This window comes from Pseudozyma flocculosa (genome assembly GCF_000417875.1).
Source record: "Pseudozyma flocculosa PF-1 unplaced genomic scaffold scaffold00018, whole genome shotgun sequence".
NCBI lineage: Eukaryota > Fungi > Basidiomycota > Ustilaginomycetes > Ustilaginales > Ustilaginaceae > Pseudozyma > Pseudozyma flocculosa.
Genome location: NW_006920886.1, coordinates 445,469 through 464,648, shown reverse-complemented (window position 1 = coordinate 464,648; position 19,180 = coordinate 445,469). Strand labels below are relative to the sequence as shown.

Below are 19,180 nucleotides of genomic sequence, written 5' to 3'. Positions count from 1 at the left end.
CGGCCCATTGCCGGATCGGCGCCGGCGCCGACGACGCGATCTAGGCGGCGGGCGAGGTCGTCGCGCTCGAGCTCGACGTTCCGCCTGCGCTGGGCCGAACGCTGCAGCTCGTTGCGCAGCCGTTCGAGATCGGCAAAGAAGTGAGCATGCTCGTCCTCCCCTTGTCCCCTCTGGGCCGTCACCATGCGGGCGTGGACCAGCGCGCGCACCAGCGGCTTGACAACGTCGCCGAGGTACGTCGTCTCGAGCAGGTGCTCTCCCAGGGTGGATGGAACGAAGAGGTCTGGCGTGTCCCTGGCGCCCATGCGCGCCGCCTCGGCGGCAGCGGCGGCAGCGTCGTGGCTCCGGGGCATCTGGTGATCGATGAAGGAGCCCGAATTGGAACCTGCCAGCGACAAGACGAAAGGCCACCCATGACGACGGCGGATGGACGGCGGATGGGCATGGGTGGGAACGTTTTGTCGACGATGTCGTCAGCGGAGTGTTGCAGACAAGGGGCCTCAAGATGGGCCGACCTTTGCAGACGCAGCACTAAGAGGTAACAAACTGGCGTCAGAGGCGTGCGACTCACGTTTGGCTCTACCAGCGATGGGTGACTTTGGTGCCATCCGGCCAAAGCCGCCCTGGGTCGGGTTGCCGGAGGTTGACGCGGCCATGTCAGTGAGGCTACTGCTGCTGCTGCGGCTGCGGATACGGATGCGCTCGTCGGGCGCTGTCTAGGATCGTGACTGCTCCGGCGTCAGAGCGACCAGATGTCGGGAGGGCGGGACGACGACGATGATCGGGCGCAGCGCCACTGGGATGGGCAGAGCCGGGCAGCAAGGGAGGCGCGAAGCTGGCGGAAGAGGGCTGCAATCCAGCAAGAGCGGACACGGGTCGACGAGGAATGATCGAATGCAAGGCTGTAATGGTGATGGTGGTTGTGAAGCTGACGTTGATGGCGAAGATGGTGGTGCCGGTGTGGTCTGTGGTGATGTCGACGACGTGGGGCAATCTCGGAGATGGGCAAGAGGGCGGGCCGGCCCAATGGCATCCGGGGCGTCCTTCCGGAGAAGCAACGGGCTGCGCTGAGTTGGGCCGCCGCAGACGATGCGACCAAGATCCTCGACGGGTGACCGACGAGGCCCGGCCGAGCTGGGCAAGCGGATAGGAAAACGTGAGGTGAAAGTACACGGCACGTAGGCGCGACACCTGGCGCTGGCCGCTGAAAGCTGGCCGCTGGGTACAGCAGTATGCAAGGTGCCAACGAGGCAGGGCCGCGCGTGCCGATGCAAGCCGATGCGATGCGAAATGCTCTACGTGCTCTGCTGGGCTGGAACGGGCTAGAGCGAGCTGAGCGGAGCGGATGGGAACCAGGCTGAGGGGACTATCGGCAGCAGGGCCGACCGGTGGGTCGGCGGGTCGGAACGTCGGGAGGTGGCCGGACTCGGGAGGAAAGCTGAGCGAAGCAGGTGGCTTGGGGCGGGGCGCACAACGGCGAATGGCTGGGTTGAGCAGACGATGGTTAGGCAAACGGGCGGAAAGCTCGGAAGGCCGGGCGGAGGGGTCCGGAAGGGGACGGTGGACCGAGGTCTGGGTCTGGGTGAGGACGACGAGGACTGGGTCAAGGGCGACAGCAGGGCGAAGGGGGGGAAGAGCAGTAGGGCGCCCGGAGAGGTGGATGGTGGTGGTCTTCTCGATGGCAGGGGGGCAGGGCCAACCTAGGCAGCAGCCGCAGCGAAGGCGGCAACACCGACACCAGCTGCGTCGCGGCACGGGGGGTCGACCGCACGGCCCGTACAGCACTTGCCTAGCCTGCTTCTTGGTGGCTTGCTCCGGCGGGCCACCCGACGGGCCATCCGCCACACTGCCTCCCGGTACTGCTCTTCGGTCCAGCCCGGGCAAGCCAAGCCAAGCCCGAAGTCGCAGCGGGCGTAAGCACACCCGCGCAGTGAGCAACAGGCAGGCAGGCTGGCACCGACGTGTGGTCGGATCAGATGCGGATGCGTCCGAGACGGCGGCCCGACCCCGCTCCTGGGCCGTTGTGACTGGTGACTACCGCACCGGTGGCAGCACCGCCGGCTGCTGCTGCTGCTGCTGCTGCTGCTGCTGCTGCTGCTGCTGCTGCTGCTGCTGATGCCAGGCCGGCTGTACCTGGGCGCAGTGCAGAGGGATCAACAAGCAACACGTACGCTAGCCAAGGGCAAGGGCAGATTTGGGCAGAGGGGGGCGGCGGCGGAAAGGGTAGGAGGCGGGGCGGGCAGAAAAGAGAGGAGGATGAGGCAAAGACGAGGGCCGGAGACGAGCGAGGGGGGCCAGGGCCAACCACTCTCACCTCCCCACCCGGTTCCAGCAGGCAGGCAGAGGCTGAATACGGCCCAAGCAAGGCTGGGACGCAGCCTGCCCTGGCCAGAGCGAGGAGGACCCCGAGAAGCTGGGTCGAGCAAAGTAGCCGGACCACATCCAACCATGCGTACCGTAGCCAAGCCAGTCCAGGCGCAGGCGAGGTCACCTACCGTTGCAGCCACGTCGCCAGCCTGCCCGACCGCCCGCCCGACCTCGACCGCCATTTTTGCCTTGCCTGACCCAGGCTCGCGCCCGAGCCTTGCTTGTCCCGAAGCCCCGGCACTTCCGCACCGACAGGCAGGCAGGTAGGCGTTTCTACTCTTCTCTTAGAGGGGTCTTTCCTGTCTGTCCGCCGCAAGCCATACGGCACGCACGCCCGCCCAATCGACTTTACGTTCATAGGGCTCGTCGCCCGGCCTGCGCCCATGTGTGACCTCGTTCCATCGGTTGGCTGGGATGCTCCCGACAGCTCTGCGGTGAAGACTGCGAAGCCGGCAACATCGAAAGGCCAGGTCGACGTCAAGCGCAAAGCTTCGACAGGTATGTAGAACTTCGTCCGCCTCAGAGGTGCAAGCAAGGTGACCAAGACTCACAGCAGCGGCAAGTAGGTAGGGGCGAGCGAGCTATGCAAGCTAGGCTAGCTTGATCTCGCTGCCTTTGGCCCGCACACCATCGCACCGACGTGCACCGTGGACTGGGCTCTGCCTGCTTGGTCGTGTCCCCTTGCTCCTTCGCAGCTCCATCGGTCTGACGTTTTGAAGGCGAGGCGCTCCGTCGTTCGCGGCATGACAAGGCGGAGCACGATCTGGCTTTCGTACGTCGTCGTCTGCCTGCTCGGCGCGCCCGGACACGCCCGTATCCCACCGGACGCACTCTCATTGCGCACGCCACGCACGCCGCGCACGGACGAAGCCCCGTCGCAGGTTCCGGGACGCCCTCGGTGCAGATTCCGCCCCGAGGCAGCATAATGTTTGAGGTCAAGGATACACATGCCTGCAGGCGTCGGCCACCCAGCCCGTCGATCTCCGTCGCGGCAAGAAGCGTACTAGGTACTGCGGGAAGCGGAAACATCGAGGGGATGCTCTGGTCGACGCCGCCTTCGAACGCAAACCCCTAAGACCGCGTGCTGATGCTCTCCGTTTCGAGGACTGACCAGACCATACAGGATGACCGCGGGCAGGCTTTCTGCCCCCAGCCTCCATTCCGGAACCCGGCTGGCCGTTCTATTGTTCTCGCGTCCCGATGACATGCAGGCAGAGATCAGAGCTCGGACGAGCGAGCAGCAGCAAGCAAGCAGCGCAGCAAGCAAGCAGCGCAGCAAGCAAGCAGCGCAGCAAGCAAGCAACACCCGGAGATATGCGGGGCTCGGGTTGATCGAGGCGGCTCAAGGCACGGTCCCGGCCGGGCCGTCCGCCTGCCTACCGTACCAACCAACCGACTCGAGGTCGCAGCGGTGTTGGCACGCACGCTGGGCTGTTGTTTGCAGGCATACGAGCAAGCCACCACCACATGCCTGTAGGTCCGGTCGCCGCCGGACATATCGATATCCTTCCCAGGACACCGTTCTTTATTTCGCTGTATATGAGCTCGGCTGTCGGCTCCTTCTTTATACGATGAACTGCCAACCTCGGCGCCGTGGTTCAGAGTCCAAGGAGCAACGACGACGACGACGGCGGCGGCGGCGGCGAAAGCGGCGGGCATCTTGGCGCCCGTGACGCGAACCCCACACGCCCGAGACCGACTTCGCCTCTGCGGACGTGATCGCGATTCGCCCGACGCCCAACTCGGCCCGTTCCACCATCAGTCCAGTAATTTTAGCTTCTAGTCTTCCTCGGGCCAACCTCGCAGTCGCCTCTGCCGACACAAAAAGACCTCAAGGTGCGGCGACAAGGCGGGCCGGGCCTGATGCAGCAGATGGTGCTCCAACGCCGCGCTTTGATCCCGAGAGATCGAGCCGGAGCTCAGCGTTAAGGAGGCAGAGAGGCCGAACTGTCGGGCCAACCGGGCCCCACCGGAGATCGGAGCAACCCGAGAATCTGGCTGACCCATCCACACGCGGAAAGAAATGAAGAAGAAAGATCGAAACGCACACGCGCGCCGGCGTCTCGCCCACGCTGCCGGCCCGCGTTTCATCAGCCACCCGGCGTCAGGGCCGTGCGAGGCCGTCGCCAGCGGACCTTGTCCCCTTGCCGCAGCCACAACAGCAAACACATACGGGACGATCGAGACGAGCGTACACAGGGTACAACATGGCCGCCGGAGGGAGTGCTCATGACGGCCAGACGGATGTTTCACATCCGCGGACCGGCATCAAGCCCGGGCAGCGGGGCAGGCCGTGACCGAAGCAGCATCGTGCACAGACGTCTTGCCGAGGGCCGAGAACCTCGCTCGCTCGCATCCAGTTCGGAGTCCGGGGCCATCCGCGTTTGCGCGCACCTTAGGCCGGCGTGTATGTACCTACCTGTAGGCGCTTCACTCGCTCGCCCGGGCCTTCGGCTAACGACGGCGGCAGGCTCAGCTGGCTTGCGCTGGCTTCTCTCCCCTCACGCCCTTGTTTTCGTCTGCTCTCCCCTCCTTCATATGGGTCGCGTCCCTGCCGCGCGAGGTCATCCATCCAGTACGTTCGCGGCCGCCAGCGTCTATCCGGTTGGGCTGGGTTCTTTCGCTCAACGCCTTCCTTCTGGGCAGTCTAGGTCGTATGGTTTCGGGGCGCGGCGCATGCCGAATGCCTGGCCAGGGCGGACAGCCAGCCGGGCGGGGTCAGCCGGTCGGTGCCATTTGCGACCAGGCTCGATCAACAGGCAGGGGCAAGGCACAGTGTAGCCACCGTAGCCGGAGTCAGCTCTTCTTGCTCTCTTACGGTACCGCCGCCTGCAGGTGCTTGCCTACCGGCAGGAGCTCGCGGGATATTTGTCTTTGTCTTACCTCACCACGCCGACCTGCCCGGGAGGGGCAGCACTCAGTCGAACCATCGACTACAGTATCTGTACGGTAACGGATTCAAAGCTCCAGGCACCCGTTCTCTTCTGGTACTGACATCCATCCGGCTACAGTGCGAACAGGGCTTTCCTGCTAAGTGAGCACGGCGTCTCTCATTCCGACGCCCTGCTTCAGCAGCCGCCCGGCCTCCGATGTGGGATAAGAGAACGTGACCCAGCTCTTGACCCGGAGCCTACTCTAGCCCTCGCCCCCGACTAGCCTGTTATCCATCCTCTCAAGAAACATACGATATCGGACGGCCGCCGTACCAAGTCGGCACCCCAGGAAGTCAAGCGAGGCCCTTCGCATCTGAGGCTGGCGCGACGGGCTGGCCGCCGAAATCGCGCTCGCCCAGCCAGCTCGCCCTCTTTCCAATGGTCGTGAAGCATTCTTGTCCGGCAATCTTCGCTCGCCGGGCCCCCTTCTCGTCTCGGGGCGCGGGTCGGGGTCGAGGCGCGATGACAAGTCACCTCTGGCCTGGACGGTGACAGGACAATAATGGCACCCATCTGTACCGTACCACAACAAGGCCGCTCCTATAGCGCCACCGCGCCTACCCGAGGGATCGCGAGAGCGCAGAGCACTAATCTTGTCCCATGTAGGTACCAGTGAGCCCTCTGCAACACCTCACATCGCTCTGGCTCCGTTAGCGTGCGAGCGAGCTGAGAAGGGCCATCTCATTGCCATCTCGCTCTCACTCTCTGTCTGCCTTTCTCCATCTCTCTCTCTTCTTGCATGCGGACACCTTTGCCTCATACGGGTAGCCGGGCGGGGCAACCGTAACAGGTGCTTGATGTCGAAACCGTCTGGCGCAACGGCACCATCGGACGCCTCGCCTGCCGGTCCGGCCTTTCCACTTGCAAAAGTAGCCGGTCGCGCTTGGACTGCTCGGCGAAGGGATGTACATAGCCCAGCACACGGCATGCCACACTCTGCCTCTGCCGACCGCATGTCTGGCACCGCTGCCGTACCGCTGGCCAGACAACCGAGTCCAGGCGAGGCAGAGATCCACGCGAGGACGGGCGATCCGGAGCGGTCTAGACCTCGGCCCTCGACCCTCATTTCGTACATTCGCCGGGTCCACGGCGCCACGGGTGAGGGCAGGCCGAGAGGTCCATTCCCTGCCTTGACTTGCTTGCCTCCGTCTCCAGAGGGCGAACTGGTGCGACGGATGACGGATAAACCACCCTGAACAACCCATCAAGATGTACGATCGGGCATCCGCACGTACAGGACCGTACCGTGACCCACACTCTCTCGGCTGCTCCGCTGCACGATTATCGATGCCTGGTCAATTGGGGCTTCCGGGCTTGGCTTTGTTCGTGGCTTGGCTCCGGGGCGACCCAGGGGATGCAGCAACAGGCCGCCCGGCGGGCGCTCGTATGACGAGTTACCGAGCGAGATACCAGTATTCTGGCGAGTAGACTGAGTCTGGCCCACCGGCTGCGACGATTATCTTGCTCTGGCAAAGGAGGCGCTCACAGGTCATGAGATGGTGGGCCACAACAAGCAAGGCCAAGCTGTTGCGAGCGTCACATGGCTGACTCCGCTGGGCTCTTCTAGGGTACGCACTCGAGCAGCGCGACCCCCGACGTGCCCAACCACCCGAGCCCGGCAGGCACGGCACGGCACGGTACGGTACATGACGTACCGTACCGTAGCGCAGCACGGTTCCATCGAGAGTCCGGCATGCCGATGGATGGCAAGCCGACGTCTGCGACCTTTCCGTTGGACAGGCACCGGTAGACGAGCCAGACGGACTCCCTGAATGCTAGCGAGCCCCGGTGCAGTCACTCGACCTCCGGATCCTGGGTTGATACAGCCGCGGCTCAGCATCGACGGACTTCTCGGCAGCATCGCGCCCGTCTCCGCCATACGATGGATGACTCCCGTCGAGAGCCTGGTCGTCATGCAGTACAAAGTACAAAGGCCGGATCTGCCTGCGCCAGGCAAGGAGCAAGGCCAATGCGAGGGACCGATGCCGTCGCTGGCCGCCGCGTCCATCGTATTTGTCGGGGTGAGAGGGCGGGCGTCCTCCTGTGCTCGTTCGGCATGAAAGGCGACCCCCAGTTCCTGGGTCGGAATGGCTCCCCTCCCTCGCTGCCGAAGCCGAAGCCATATGCATCGGGCCAGCAACGGATCTGCACGCGCCCGTGAGAGACTTTGTGCTCGCTTGGACCATGCTGGCCCATGCTGGGCCATGCTGTCCGACTGGCTGGCATGCGCTCACCTTGGCGCAGAGGCGGCAGGAGGTATAGAGCCGCGAGCAAGGCAGCATGTCAGCAGGGCATGCACGCACACTCAAGGGCAAACCAAGCCACCTCGCGGCGAATGCGGCCGGGCCAAGCACAGCAGGCTAGGGCACGCACGCCCTGACGAGCACTGAGCCTGCCGCCACCTTCCAACTCGGAGCCGAGCGAGGTCCCAACGGCTCCCGACGCGTCTGCAAACCCGAGTGCCGTGTTCCGGGCACGCATCCCCGCCAAAGTGAGGCGGTCCGCTTGGCCGACAACCGAGGTCGTGGGCGTCCTGCTGGAATTACGAATCCAGGGTCTGGTCCCGACCACATCCTGCAGCCTCGATCCATCCACGCAGCGCAGCGGCAACTCCTCCGTCCATTTCCAGCTTGCCTCTGCCCCTTCTCACGCCTCGGCCCGCCCTTTGGTCGACGAGCACAGCGGAAGAGAGAGAGAGAGAGAGAGAGAGAAAGAGAGGGAGGGAGAGGAACGACCGGCGAGAGGAGATCGCGTGCAACGCAAGCGGAAAACAGCCACCCGTCCTTTGGCCGGCCCGGACCAGACCCCCGAGCCTCTCTTGCCCTCGTCTAGCCCTCCGGACGGGCGGTGGAGCGGGCGAGCGACGACGTCGACCCGCCGGACACGTCGGCGAATCGATCGCGCCACGCTATAGTACGGCCGCGGCTGCGGCGGCGATTACCCCTGCCGGACCCCCCGCTGACGGCTCGAGAGGTCAAGGAGGCGGACACTCGGACCGCAAGACGCCATCGCGACATCTCGCGCACGACCGACTCGCCGCCACCGCCGCCATGTCCGGCTTCGATCCGTCGTACTTTGGCGGGCCCGACGACAGCACGCTCGCATACCGGCAGCAGCAGCGTCGCAAGGTCAATACCTGCCTCCAATGCAAGACGCGCAAGGTCAAGTGCGACAAGGTGCGCCCGCACTGCGGCCCGTGCAAGCGGCGCCGCATCCCCGTCGAGCGGTGCAACTGGGCAGAAGAGACGGACCCAGAGACGTTCCAGCAGGCGGCCGCAGCAGCCTCGGTCGGCGGCTTCTCACACCACCATGCCGGCGGTGCCGGTCGCGAGAGCTCGGACTGGTCGTCGCCTGCCTTTGAACCGGCCCCATCTCCGGCGCCCCTGCCGCTGCCCCAGGAGCCGACAACGCCTGTCGCGCCCGGCTCGACGCTGCTCGGGCTGAGCGACACCGATGCTCGCACGGTGCTTGAGCGCATCTCGCGGCTCGAGATGCGGATGCGTGGCTCTGAGCCCGACTTTGGCAGCCCCACTCCGTCTGCCGTCGACGCGGCGGCCGGCTCGCCGCTCGTTTCTGCTCAGGGCCGACAGATCGACGCTGCTGCGCTGGCGGGTGCCGCCCATGCCAGGGCAGTGCACTCCGCCAATGCCGCTGCGGCGGGCCCGTCGGCGAGCTCGACGACGGCGCGATCCTCCGCGCCACCGCAGTCGGCCGAAGTCATCTCGCTGATCGACGACGATGATGACGACGGAGGATTGGATGTCGCGGCAGTCGACCGCCTCCCCGGCACGACGCCCATCGATGGTGGCGCACCCTTCCCCTTTGCCTCGACCGCGACAAAGGACAAGATCGAGCTCATCGTGGGCTCTCTGCCCAACGACCACGCCATCAACACGCTCCTCGACGGCTTCCGAACCTACGAGAGGCTGGTGCCGCTCGGCATCAGCTGGCGCCTCTTTCGAAACCAGCTCATCGGCCTGCGCGGCGACATTGCCGAGTGGCGCAACGGCTTCGTCGAGGATCTCGGCGTGGATCTCAGCTTCCTCGCGCTCCTCTTCGAGGTCATGGCCGCCGCCGCCGAATGCCGCCCAGCCGAGGACCTTGTGCGCCAAGGAATCGCCACGGGCGTCGATGCCGTGTCTGATCGTGAGTGGGCGGTGCACTTCGCTTCGCCGGCAACCACAACGACGATGCACCGGAGACTGACAGTTCAGCTTGTCGATGCGTTCTGTGCCATGGGCTGCCCGCCTGCTCAGTGATTGAGCAATGGCACGATACCTGCAAGGCTCTGCTGGGCATGGGCGATCTCCTCGAGCAGCCTAACCTCAACACACTCAACGCGCTTTCGCTTTTTGGCGTCCATGCAGCGAATCGCGGCAAGGTCGGCTCCTCGAGCGTCTATGCACGCATGGTGAGTGCGCTCGAGTATGCCCAATTGATCGACCGACGACCCTCTCACCACCAGGCTGATCTGGCCTCCTCACTCGCGACATATTTCGCATCGACATCCGCCGCGCGCCGGCCGACAGTGCCTGACACTCGCCCGCAAGCTCGGGCTGCACGCGCTTGGCACCGCAGAGCTAGACCGCCAACGATGGCAGTCGCGACCCGAAGACGACGACACCACGGTCCGCACCGGGCCTATCGCTGCTGTGCGCAAGGCGCAGTTCCAGGACGACACCGAGTATCAGGCCGCGGAGGAGGCGGACCTGCTGCGGCAGCTGCTCTCGTCGACCGACGATGGAATCGTCCCGCGCCGCGAGGACGACATGCTCGAGGCGGTGCTGCCGGATCGGTCGCACCTGGTGCGCGAGTCGGCGAGGATGCTCTGGGCCCAGCTCAGGTGGCAGTCGGCCATGTGCGGCGACTGGGCTGCCGTCGAGGGCGAGACGTCGCGCGTGACACTGGGCGTCGAGGAGGCAGAGCTTGCCGACGGCGAGAGCCTCGATGTGCCCGCTTCGAGCTTTGAAGGCACAGCCGACGGAGTGGACCAGACACGCACCACCACCTCGAACCTCGCACTGCACCGCGATATCGACCAGATGCTCGGCGTCGTGGCCGCGTCCGCAGCACCCGGCGGAGGCCGGGCAACGTTGACGCCTCACGAGATCCAAAAGATGCTCGAGGACCTAGCATCCTGCCACCCACCGACGCGGAGCGAGGCCGGGTTGCCGGACAGGGTCAAGGCACATGACAGTCTGCGCCTCCTCACTGCCAGCTGGCTCGGCCTGCGCGCGACGCGTCCGTTTCTGCGCACCAGCGATCCCGTCGCCCAGCTCGCGGTCAAGTCGGCACGGGCAGTGCTGCGCGCCGCCGAGGCCTTGCGCGGCGTCGCTGCGGCGTCGACAAAGCCGTTGGCGCCCTGGTTCGACGTGGCGCTGCTGCAGGCCGGGCTGGTGCTGGCCGTGCATCGCCTGGTGCACATCGAGCGCGGCTTGGCACAAGATGTCGCGGCGCTCAAGTCGGAGCTGGACGCCGCCCTGGCGCTCGTCGCCACCTCGTCTGATGCGCCAGACGAGCACGACGAAGGCGATGACGATGGCGATCCAGGGTCCAAATCGCCGCGCAATGGCGCCCGCCTCCTCACGGCCCTCGCCGCACTCGTCGAGCAGCGGCAGCGGGAGTGGGCGAAATGCGGACCCAAGGTCAAGAGCGAGGATGGCGATGACGGCAACGCGGCCATGGACGTCGATCCGCCCGCAAACGCCGCCGCCTCGCGGGATGACGACGCCGCCCCGGCAGGGCGGGCACAGTCCGAGGCACAGGTCCAAGAGAATGAGGCGGCCACGTCGCTGTCGGAGCACGATCCGGTCAGGCCTTACTTTGAGGAGCTCCGCAAGATGAGGCCAGGGGCTGCCGAGAGGCAGGTCGTCGACCTGCCAGGCTTTTGGAGGCTGCTCGAGGGCGTATCATGACAGCCTTGGCCAATCGCACATCAGCGTCAGCGCCACGCTCCGGTCCGGTCCCTGGACGGCCCGAAATGATACGGAAACTTGTTTTTCTGATTGGCATCGACGACAGCGAGCCGCAACCGGCACTGCTTCGCCGATGCGCCACCACAGACGCCTCGTCCACCTCCCATCTACGACGACTGGATAGCCTTGACGACGGCGTCGTATGCGGGCTTGGGCTTGAAGTCCTTGTCAAAGAGGAGGGGGGTATCGCTGGCCCTCCAGCTATCGGCATCCGAGGTGCCCCAGACGGTGACGCCGACGCAGTTGTGGATGGCGGCGCACGACTCGACGGCGGCGACGTAGCTGCTGGGCGCGGCCTGCTTGATGTCGAGCTCGGTGATGGCGCACTCGGGCGCGGCGGCGCACAGCGCCTTCATGGCCGGACCCACCGTCGAGGCCGAGGGGAAGCCCGACGCCGAGAGGTGCATTTGCGAGCCGATGCCGTCGATGGGCACGCCCTGCGCGATCCACTTTTTGACGTTGCTGATCAGCGCCGTCGTCTTGGCGTACGTGGCCGAGTCGAGGCTGTGCGAGGGGGGAAAGAGGGAGACCACGATGCAGGGGCCGTAAGGCAGACAGGCGACGACGTCAGCAATCCAGCTCAACGACGCCATCGGGGCGCTCCGGCGACTCGATTCGACTCGACTCAACGCCGCCGCCTAGCCGACTCACTTGTAGTCGTTGATGTACAGCTTGGCCTTGCTATCGGCCTGCTTGGCATACTGAAAGGCGAGGGGGATGTACTGTTCGCCGAGGACGTTGTAAAAGTGGTTGCGGCGGAAAGAGCCGTCCTCCTCGAAGGCCTCGTTGACGACGTCCCACGCGTAGAGCTGGCCCTTGTAGCGCCCTGCGACGGTCGAGATGTGCTCCTGCATGACCTTGATGAGCTCGCCCTTGTCGGTGATGCTCTCGACGTAGGGCGACAGCTGCTGGTACCACACGAGGGTGTGGCCGCGCGCGCGCAGGCCGTTCTTTTGCGCGAACGCCACAAACTGGTCGGCGAGGTCGAAGCTGAATTGACCTCGCGAGGGCTCGATGCTCTGCCACTGTGGGTTGCCACGGCGACGATCGACAGGCGGGGACGAACGGACGATGGGTCAGCGATGTCGGAGTACGATGTCCAGGCAGAACAGGGGCACGGCACGGCACGCACCTTCATGCTGTTCTCGGGCGTGAGCATGCCAAACTGCTTTTTGACCGTGACGGCCTCCTGGGGGCGCTGGAGGAGGCCCACGTCAAAGGCGGTACCAAAGTACTTGTTGCTCTTGGACTCGAAGAGGGCGTTGAGGCTGGTGCTCTGCCGCTTTTCCAGGCGCGCTGAGGCCAGCAGCGGCAGGGCGGATACGAGGGCGGCGAGCGAGACGTGGAGCTGCATCTTGGGACGAGGGGGCGCGGTGGTGGCCTATGTTGGGGTTGAGTTGGGGGGATGCAGGAGGGGGTAGGATGAAGGTGTTCCTTGCGTGAGGCGATGGAGGTCAGGTAGGGGAGTGGGGATGAGGTCGAGGTGGGTCCGTCTCCGTCTTTATACGCTCCGGCCCGTATACAGCTGCAGCCGGCGAGCTGCCATCGAGCAGAAGAGATGAGACGGTGAGTGAGAAGATCAGGAGGGTGCGACCTCGAAGGGGATGGGGAACCGCAACGGCCCGGACGGATCCCTGTCCCTGCGACTCGTGGTGTTACGCCGCACGGGCAGGACGAGGCAGGGCAGGCCTACGCGGCATCGAAGGCCATGCATGCAGCCGTCCAATGTCTCTGTTGGGAGGTGCACGCACGGTTGAGAGGGCAGGCTAGGGTGCGCAGCGACGTCGTTGCGTTGACAGACAGACAGACAGACAGACAGACAGACAGACAGCATGCAATGTGCGCCCGGGTGCGGCGTTGCGAGGGGAGACCGGCGAGGGGAGGGGGATGCGAGTGGGCGCCGCGACGCCGATGCACGCACCCTCATCTCGGGCCGCGCCCCGTTGGTCGATCCACCGCACCGTGCGTCACCCCTCCGCTGCAAGACTGCCCCACCTCCCTCGTCGCCACCACCACCATCGCCAGCCGGCCGGGCTTTGCGAAGGCGCACCGTCCCAAGACGGAAGGGCCGATGGCCAGTGGGCGGTTCGAGCCGTGCTTTCTGGTCGCCACCGCCCGCCCGCGCCCCAGGGGAGCGCCCTACCGGCTTGTCCGTCTGCGCCATGCCTGGCTGCCCCAACTCCCACACGCTAGCCTACCTTGCTCCATCTTCGAGACGACCCAACGAGCTCGACAACGCACGCTGGACATGGATCGACTGCCGAGATGACCGAGGCAGCTTACTGCGGGAGAGAGGCCACAGCCACCAACTGATGCGGAACCACTTGCGAGGTCCGGCTAGACCAAAAGCATACCTACCTACCGCGCCACGCCGGGCTCAGCATGGCACAGTTCATCCTGTACCGGCATGCTGGTCACGGTCCGCTCGCAGACTTTGCTGGACTACGACGTCGCCGGTCCCACCTCGCGACGCGACGGGGATACCAGCACAACACCACCGTCAGCGCGCCAGCAGCGTCAGTCTCGATCGTACCGTACCGCATCGCAGCGGACCGAGGGAGTTCACATACAGTGCAGTACCATGGACGACGAACGCCAAGGAAATAGGACAGGGTGACCGGCGACCCTCGCAACGTCTCCAACCGTATCTCAACCTCGACCCAACACCTACTTGAGCATGCGTATAGCCAGCAAGCCAAGGCAAGGCAAGGCAAGGCACTCGCCTGCTGTCGGTAGCCGAGAAAGTTCGGCGACGTTGCCGTTGCCGTTGCGCTTAATGGCTTGTCCATGCGCGCCTAGTCCTACAGTAGCCTGGGAGAGGATGGCCACCGTACCGGCCGGCCGTTCCTTTGCCACTCGAGATTGCCGGTCACGATGATAGCGCGGCGGACGAGCAGTTCGGATCTGCGCACCATCCGACCGGACCTGATCTGGCTCCGCGGTCGCATCCCCACGGGGAAGCATCGGAAGCGACCTGCGCCCAGGGCAGCTAGTGTAGACCAGGCTAGGCTAGGCAGGCTGGGCCAGACGTGGCTCGCGACCGGCTGTCTGTACGGGCGCGCTGCCATCTCGGATTGCCGTACGCACCCTGGACCCGGCTGCTGCCTTGGCATCGAACCGAGCGAGCGAACGAGACCTTGCTCACGCCTTCCCCACACCATGATTCTCCCCCGCCTAGGGACTCACACGCACACATACATGAGCGCCGCTGCGACCGGCAAGCTCTGGCCTCGCCGCGAGGATGCTGCCCATATAGGATGGCATTGCCACCAGGCTGAACCCATCACCGGCGTCTTCGTCGTCGTGCTCCTCGTCCTCAACCACCTCGAGCTCGGCATTGGGAATCCCCCCCCCCCCCCCTGCAGCGGGCGAGCAAGCACGTTGTGACCTTCCCGACATCGCTTCCGACCCCTCCGCGACCACCTCACGTTGCCGGTCTGAGGGCCCGCAGCCGCTCGGCCAGGGCGTCGTCCTCCCTCTCCTTGTCCTTTGCCTTTTCGGCTGGCTGCGGGCTGCTGAGCTCGGCGACCTTGCCCTCGAGGTTGGCCTCGCCTAGCTGCTGGTTGAGCTCGATGCCATTCTGATCCGCCACCTGCTGCATCAGCAGGTCCACCTGGTCCTGGGGCGTCGTCTGGGCCGTCGTGGCGCCAATCGTGCCCTCCATGTACGACGTCTGCACGTCGAGGTCCTCGAACTGGTTCTCGAACTTGTCCATCACCATCGAGATCTGAGGCGTCGCCGAGGGAGAAGGAGCGCGGCGGGGCAATCGCCGGTCAGCGTGGCGTTCGTTCGGCGGGGGCGTGGCATCGACCCGACCGCGCGGATGGCCAGCAGGCACTCACGCGCTCGAGGTTCATGCTCTCCATGGCCTTGTCCATGCCCTTGACTACGGATGTCATGCTTCCCGTGACCTGGCGGTTGAGGGAAAGCGAGGCAGCGAGCGGGCAAGACGGTTCGCAGCAGCGGTCAGCATCCTCGGCTTCGCACGTCTTCGAATCGGCCGGTGCTACCGCGCGCTAGGGCTCACCTGTCGCATGGTGACGGCCGTCTCGACTCTGCTTGCGACGGCATCGATCCTGCTGCCTAGCCTCAGTAGGTTGAGGCTCTCATTTTTCTTGCGGATGGCGTTGGCGGCGTAGATGCGTGCACCCTCGACGTTGCCTTGCGCCAGGGCCTAGGGGCGGCGGCGGGGGCGGCAAGAGAGGGAAGATGGGTCCGAGACGAGCTCGACGCGGTGAGTGGACGGACAGGGGAGGCGATGGACAGAGGAGACGATGGCAAGGCCCGGGCTGCTCACCTTTTTGAGCTTTGCCTGTTCGGCCTTTTCGTCCTTTGTTGCCTTGCGGGCCTGTCGCTCGAGCGACTTTGCGGTAAACTTGAGCTGGAAGAGGGACTTTTCGAGGCCGCTCATGGTGGGCGGGGCGTGGGGTGGGGCGCGCTCGATGCTAGCCTAGGTGAGAGAGATGCGACGAGAGTGCAGGCTGGTGATGGGCGACCGAGGGAGCGGGAGCGGTGCGAGGGAGAGGAGCTGGCAGCGGGTGATGATGGATGGCGGTCGATGGTCGGTGGTGGTGATGGAGTGCAGCAGCAGCGTGGACCCGCCAGGGTCGCCCCCCGCTTGGCCTGGCCTGGCTGTGCCTGGCGTGGCTGCGCTGCGCTGCGCTTGCCCGAGTCCCGGCGTGTTGGCTCGCACGGACGACGGGGACGGGGACGAGGGCCCTGCCTGTGCGGCTGGCTGCTGGTCAGCGATGCCCCGTCCTGCCTGCCTTGCCTGCCTTGCCTGCGTGGCTGCTATTTTCGGGCGGGGGGGCGGCCTCCACTTTTTGGCCTTTTGCTGCCTCGACCCGATGGCCGCCTTTTGTTCTCTGGGCTGCGTGCCGGTGTTGGCAGGTCAACCACCACCATCCTTCCTGCCTCGACCTCGACCTCCGCCGCTCCACCATCATCGCTTCGTCATCGCCGCTCCCTCATTTCCACCACCACCACCACCACCACCACCATCCATGCCGACCTCGACATAGCATATCCCGCCTTGCTCAGTCTTCCTTCTTGATCCCGACCACATTCTCTCCCACTCTCTCTCTCATTCTCTTCGACCTCGCAGACATGGTCCTCGTCCACCACGCTGCTGCTCGCACGTCGTGCCATGCACCAATATGCCTCGTGATCGCGACCGCTCGCATCGACTTGCTGCAGCTCAGCGGGCAAACAGGCTCGCTGCTCGCCCCGACCTCAAAGCCATCCCGCGCCTTCTCGACCACGCCCCACTCGCCCCAGACGCCCCCCACCCGCAGACTCGATGCCCGCTTCAGGACACCCGCCTTCCCGCCTCCCTCGTTCCCCGCAGCCTTCGGTGCAAACCAGATCCTCCCAATCACGCCCTCGGTACAATCCCGCCTCGACTCGGTGCTCAGCTCCTTCGAGGCACCCGTCCGCTTCGCCTTTGCCTATGGCTCCGGCGTATTCAGCCAGTCCGAGGCCGGGCCCGAGCACTCCAAGCGGCCCGCCACCCGCGACGGCCGCAAGATGGTCGACTTTATCCTCGCCGTCACCTACCCGCAGCACTGGCACGCCGTAAACATGTCCCAGAACCCGCGCCACTACTCGCTCCTCTCGCGCATCCTCGGCAGCACCCTCGCCGCCTGGGTCCAGCGCCGCGGCGCGGGACTCTGGTACAACCCCTACGTCCGTATCAACGACGAGCTGGTCAAGTACGGCGTCATCTCGGTCGACGACCTCTGCCGCGACCTCTTGGACTGGGAGACGCTCTACGTTAGCGGTCGCATGCACAAGCCCGTCGCCCTCCTCACCTCCGACGCCCGCGTCCGCCTAGCTCAGCAGGTCAACCTCGCATCGGCCCTCCGCGTCGCACAGCTGCTCCTGCCCGAGCACTTTACCGAGGTCGAGCTCTACACCCGCATCGCTTCGCTCAGCTATACGGGCGACTTCCGCATGAGCGTCCCCGGGGGCGAAAACGCCGACAAGGTGCGCAACATTGTCCTCAACCAGCGCGAAGAGTTCCGCCGCCTCTACTCGGGCCTCGTCCGCAGCATGGGCACCATGAGCGTCGCAGAGATGCGCGAGAACCGCTTCGAGATCACGGTGAGTAGCGCGGGCGTGATCGACACACTCGACCAACAAGAATTGACCCCTCTGCACCCTCGCGCTCGTGCTCGTTCCATATCTCCGCACACACACACACACACTCTCTCTCTCTGGCTGACCCACACAACAGCAAGACACATCGACCGAGACGCGCGCCTCGCACGCGGCCAAGCTGCCGCGCCGCCTGCGCCAGCGGATCCAGGATCACTATACGTCGCGGCCCGACCTGGATCCGGCGTTCCTCAAGCTGTCGCTGTCCAAGGGCGAGGCGGAAGAGGTGCCGCGTACGCCGTCGCGCATCGAGCGCGAAGAGGGGCTCAAGGACTTTTGGCGGGCGGCGGTGCAGCGCGACGACTTTAACCACGTCGTCGTCCAGAAGATTGCAGAGACGGTGCGCGGGCCCGCGTGGGGCCAGAGCCTCAAGGGCATCTACACGGCCGGCTTCACCCGTACCGCAAAGTACGTCATGGCCAAAGTGGGCAAGGTGAGTTGCCAGTCCGCTTCGCACGGCTCCCCTTGCTGGCCAGGATGGCGTCGTCTCGATCGGCCCACGCTGACTTGGACTATCCGGTTTTCGTCCCGCTTGCCTTCGCCCCCTTTCCATAGTACTTTGAAGGGCGGAGGGAGCGCCAGGATAAGGGTCAATAAGCTTGCGAGTGAGGCAGGGGAGGCTGGGCGGGGGGAACGAGGAGGAGCCACGAGCTGCAGGCCGAGTGCCGAGGAAGGGTCGTCGGACGCTGCCCGCTGCTGGGCTCGGGGAATTTTGCCCACTTTTTTCGTTTTGCTTTTGCTGGGCCCCAGCGGCCGCGGGCCACGAAGACAGAAACGTCGAAAGCTTCTTGCTTCGTCCCTCTGGCTGCCAGCTACCGGATGCCGGCTATTTCCTCTCCACAATACGACGACGACGACGACGACGACGACCACCTCCATCCATCTTGCACCACCCTCCTGCTCTGATCCGTCGTAGGCATGACCACATCGACCTCGGCGACGACGACGACGGCGGCGGCGGCAGCGACGGCCCAGCTGGCCGCGGGGCCCTGTTTCCCGCCGCACCCGTCGCCTTCCACCATCGGCCCGCTGTACATTGCCCACTTCGCCACCACCCATGCCACGTTCCGCCTGCCCGACTTCTACTCGGCCGCTGCCTACCTCGAAGTGCCCTTCGCGTTTGTGCCCGTGCCAGTGTCCAAGAATTACCCGTCGGCCGCGTCCTCCTCCGCCTCAATGTCGGACAAACACGCGCAGTCCTCAACCTCGACCTCGACCTCGGCGTGGCAGCCCGATCCGACGCGCCCCTACCAGCTCGTCTACCTCCCCTCGGATGCCGTGGCCCAGCAGCTGCTGCGACGCTGCGTCAGTCTCCGCTCCATCTGGGCCTACTGGGCCCACGGTTCCTCGTACGCCGAGCTCCACGCTCTCGCTCAGACGCCATCGCACCGTCCGCTCTGGGAGCCCTCCATCACGGTGCCCTCGTGGAAGGCGCACGTCTTCTCCTACAGCGGCACCATCTCGGAGCGCCGCAAGGTCGACGTGATCCAGTCGTTCGCCTACATGGAGTTCCAAGGCCGGATCCAGCTCCGCGAGCCCTCGATGCGGTGGGGCGTCATGGAGGAGTACCTCGGCCAAGACCTCTGGCCCGCCGGCTACCAGCCCACCGCCGCACCGTCTCGAGCCGAAAGGCTGCAGCAAGAGGGTCGTGCAAGTGCAGGTGCGAGCGCCGATGCCGACACGTCGCCCTCTAGCGCTGCTGCTGGCGCGGCCGCGGCGACAGGCAAGGCGGCCCCGCCGCAAAGCACG

At 65.4% G+C, this 19,180-nt stretch overlaps 7 protein-coding genes across 7 annotated transcripts in view; 3 read left to right on the top strand and 4 right to left on the bottom strand.

Moving 5' to 3' along the window:
* The window catches only part of PFL1_05232 (uncharacterized protein), a gene marked incomplete at both ends in the record, with an annotated part of 1,833 nt that extends 1,177 nt beyond the window's left edge, over window positions 1-656 (bottom strand). Inside the window, 2 exons of the mRNA XM_007882761.1 lie at window positions 101-385; window positions 572-656. Coding sequence (XP_007880952.1) covers window positions 101-385; window positions 572-656 — 370 coding nt within the window. The remainder of the gene's footprint in view (window positions 1-100; window positions 386-571) is intronic.
* Window positions 657-8,350: 7,694 nt separating this feature from the next.
* PFL1_05231 (uncharacterized protein) lies at window positions 8,351-11,215 on the top strand (the record flags this gene model as incomplete). The annotated part of the gene is made up of 3 exons (XM_007882760.1): window positions 8,351-9,446; window positions 9,557-9,711; window positions 9,830-11,215. 3 exons carry the CDS (start codon window positions 8,351-8,353, stop codon window positions 11,213-11,215), a joined length of 2,637 nt encoding a protein of 878 aa, XP_007880951.1.
* A 167-nt stretch (window positions 11,216-11,382) lies between these two features.
* PFL1_05230 (uncharacterized protein) lies at window positions 11,383-12,629 on the bottom strand (the record flags this gene model as incomplete). The annotated part of the gene is made up of 3 exons (XM_007882759.1): window positions 11,383-11,779; window positions 11,927-12,300; window positions 12,408-12,629. 3 exons carry the CDS (start codon window positions 12,627-12,629, stop codon window positions 11,383-11,385), a joined length of 993 nt encoding a protein of 330 aa, XP_007880950.1.
* A 1,060-nt stretch (window positions 12,630-13,689) lies between these two features.
* Window positions 13,690-14,064, bottom strand: PFL1_05229 (uncharacterized protein; the record flags this gene model as incomplete). The annotated part of the gene is made up of 1 exon (XM_007882758.1): window positions 13,690-14,064. The coding sequence occupies one exon, from the start codon at window positions 14,062-14,064 to the stop codon at window positions 13,690-13,692; it is 375 nt and encodes a 124-aa protein (XP_007880949.1).
* Window positions 14,065-14,699: 635 nt separating this feature from the next.
* PFL1_05228 (uncharacterized protein) lies at window positions 14,700-15,686 on the bottom strand (the record flags this gene model as incomplete). Its single annotated transcript, XM_007882757.1, has 4 exons — window positions 14,700-15,002; window positions 15,118-15,186; window positions 15,303-15,449; window positions 15,573-15,686. The coding sequence occupies 4 exons, from the start codon at window positions 15,684-15,686 to the stop codon at window positions 14,700-14,702; spliced, it is 633 nt and encodes a 210-aa protein (XP_007880948.1).
* A 695-nt stretch (window positions 15,687-16,381) lies between these two features.
* PFL1_05227 (uncharacterized protein) lies at window positions 16,382-18,028 on the top strand (the record flags this gene model as incomplete). The annotated part of the gene is made up of 3 exons (XM_007882756.1): window positions 16,382-17,377; window positions 17,511-17,864; window positions 17,987-18,028. The coding sequence occupies 3 exons, from the start codon at window positions 16,382-16,384 to the stop codon at window positions 18,026-18,028; spliced, it is 1,392 nt and encodes a 463-aa protein (XP_007880947.1).
* A 321-nt stretch (window positions 18,029-18,349) lies between these two features.
* Window positions 18,350-19,180, top strand: part of PFL1_05226 (uncharacterized protein) — a gene marked incomplete at both ends in the record, with an annotated part of 2,437 nt that continues 1,606 nt past the window's right edge. Inside the window, one exon of the mRNA XM_007882755.1 lies at window positions 18,350-19,113. Coding sequence (XP_007880946.1) covers window positions 18,350-19,113 — 764 coding nt within the window. The remainder of the gene's footprint in view (window positions 19,114-19,180) is intronic.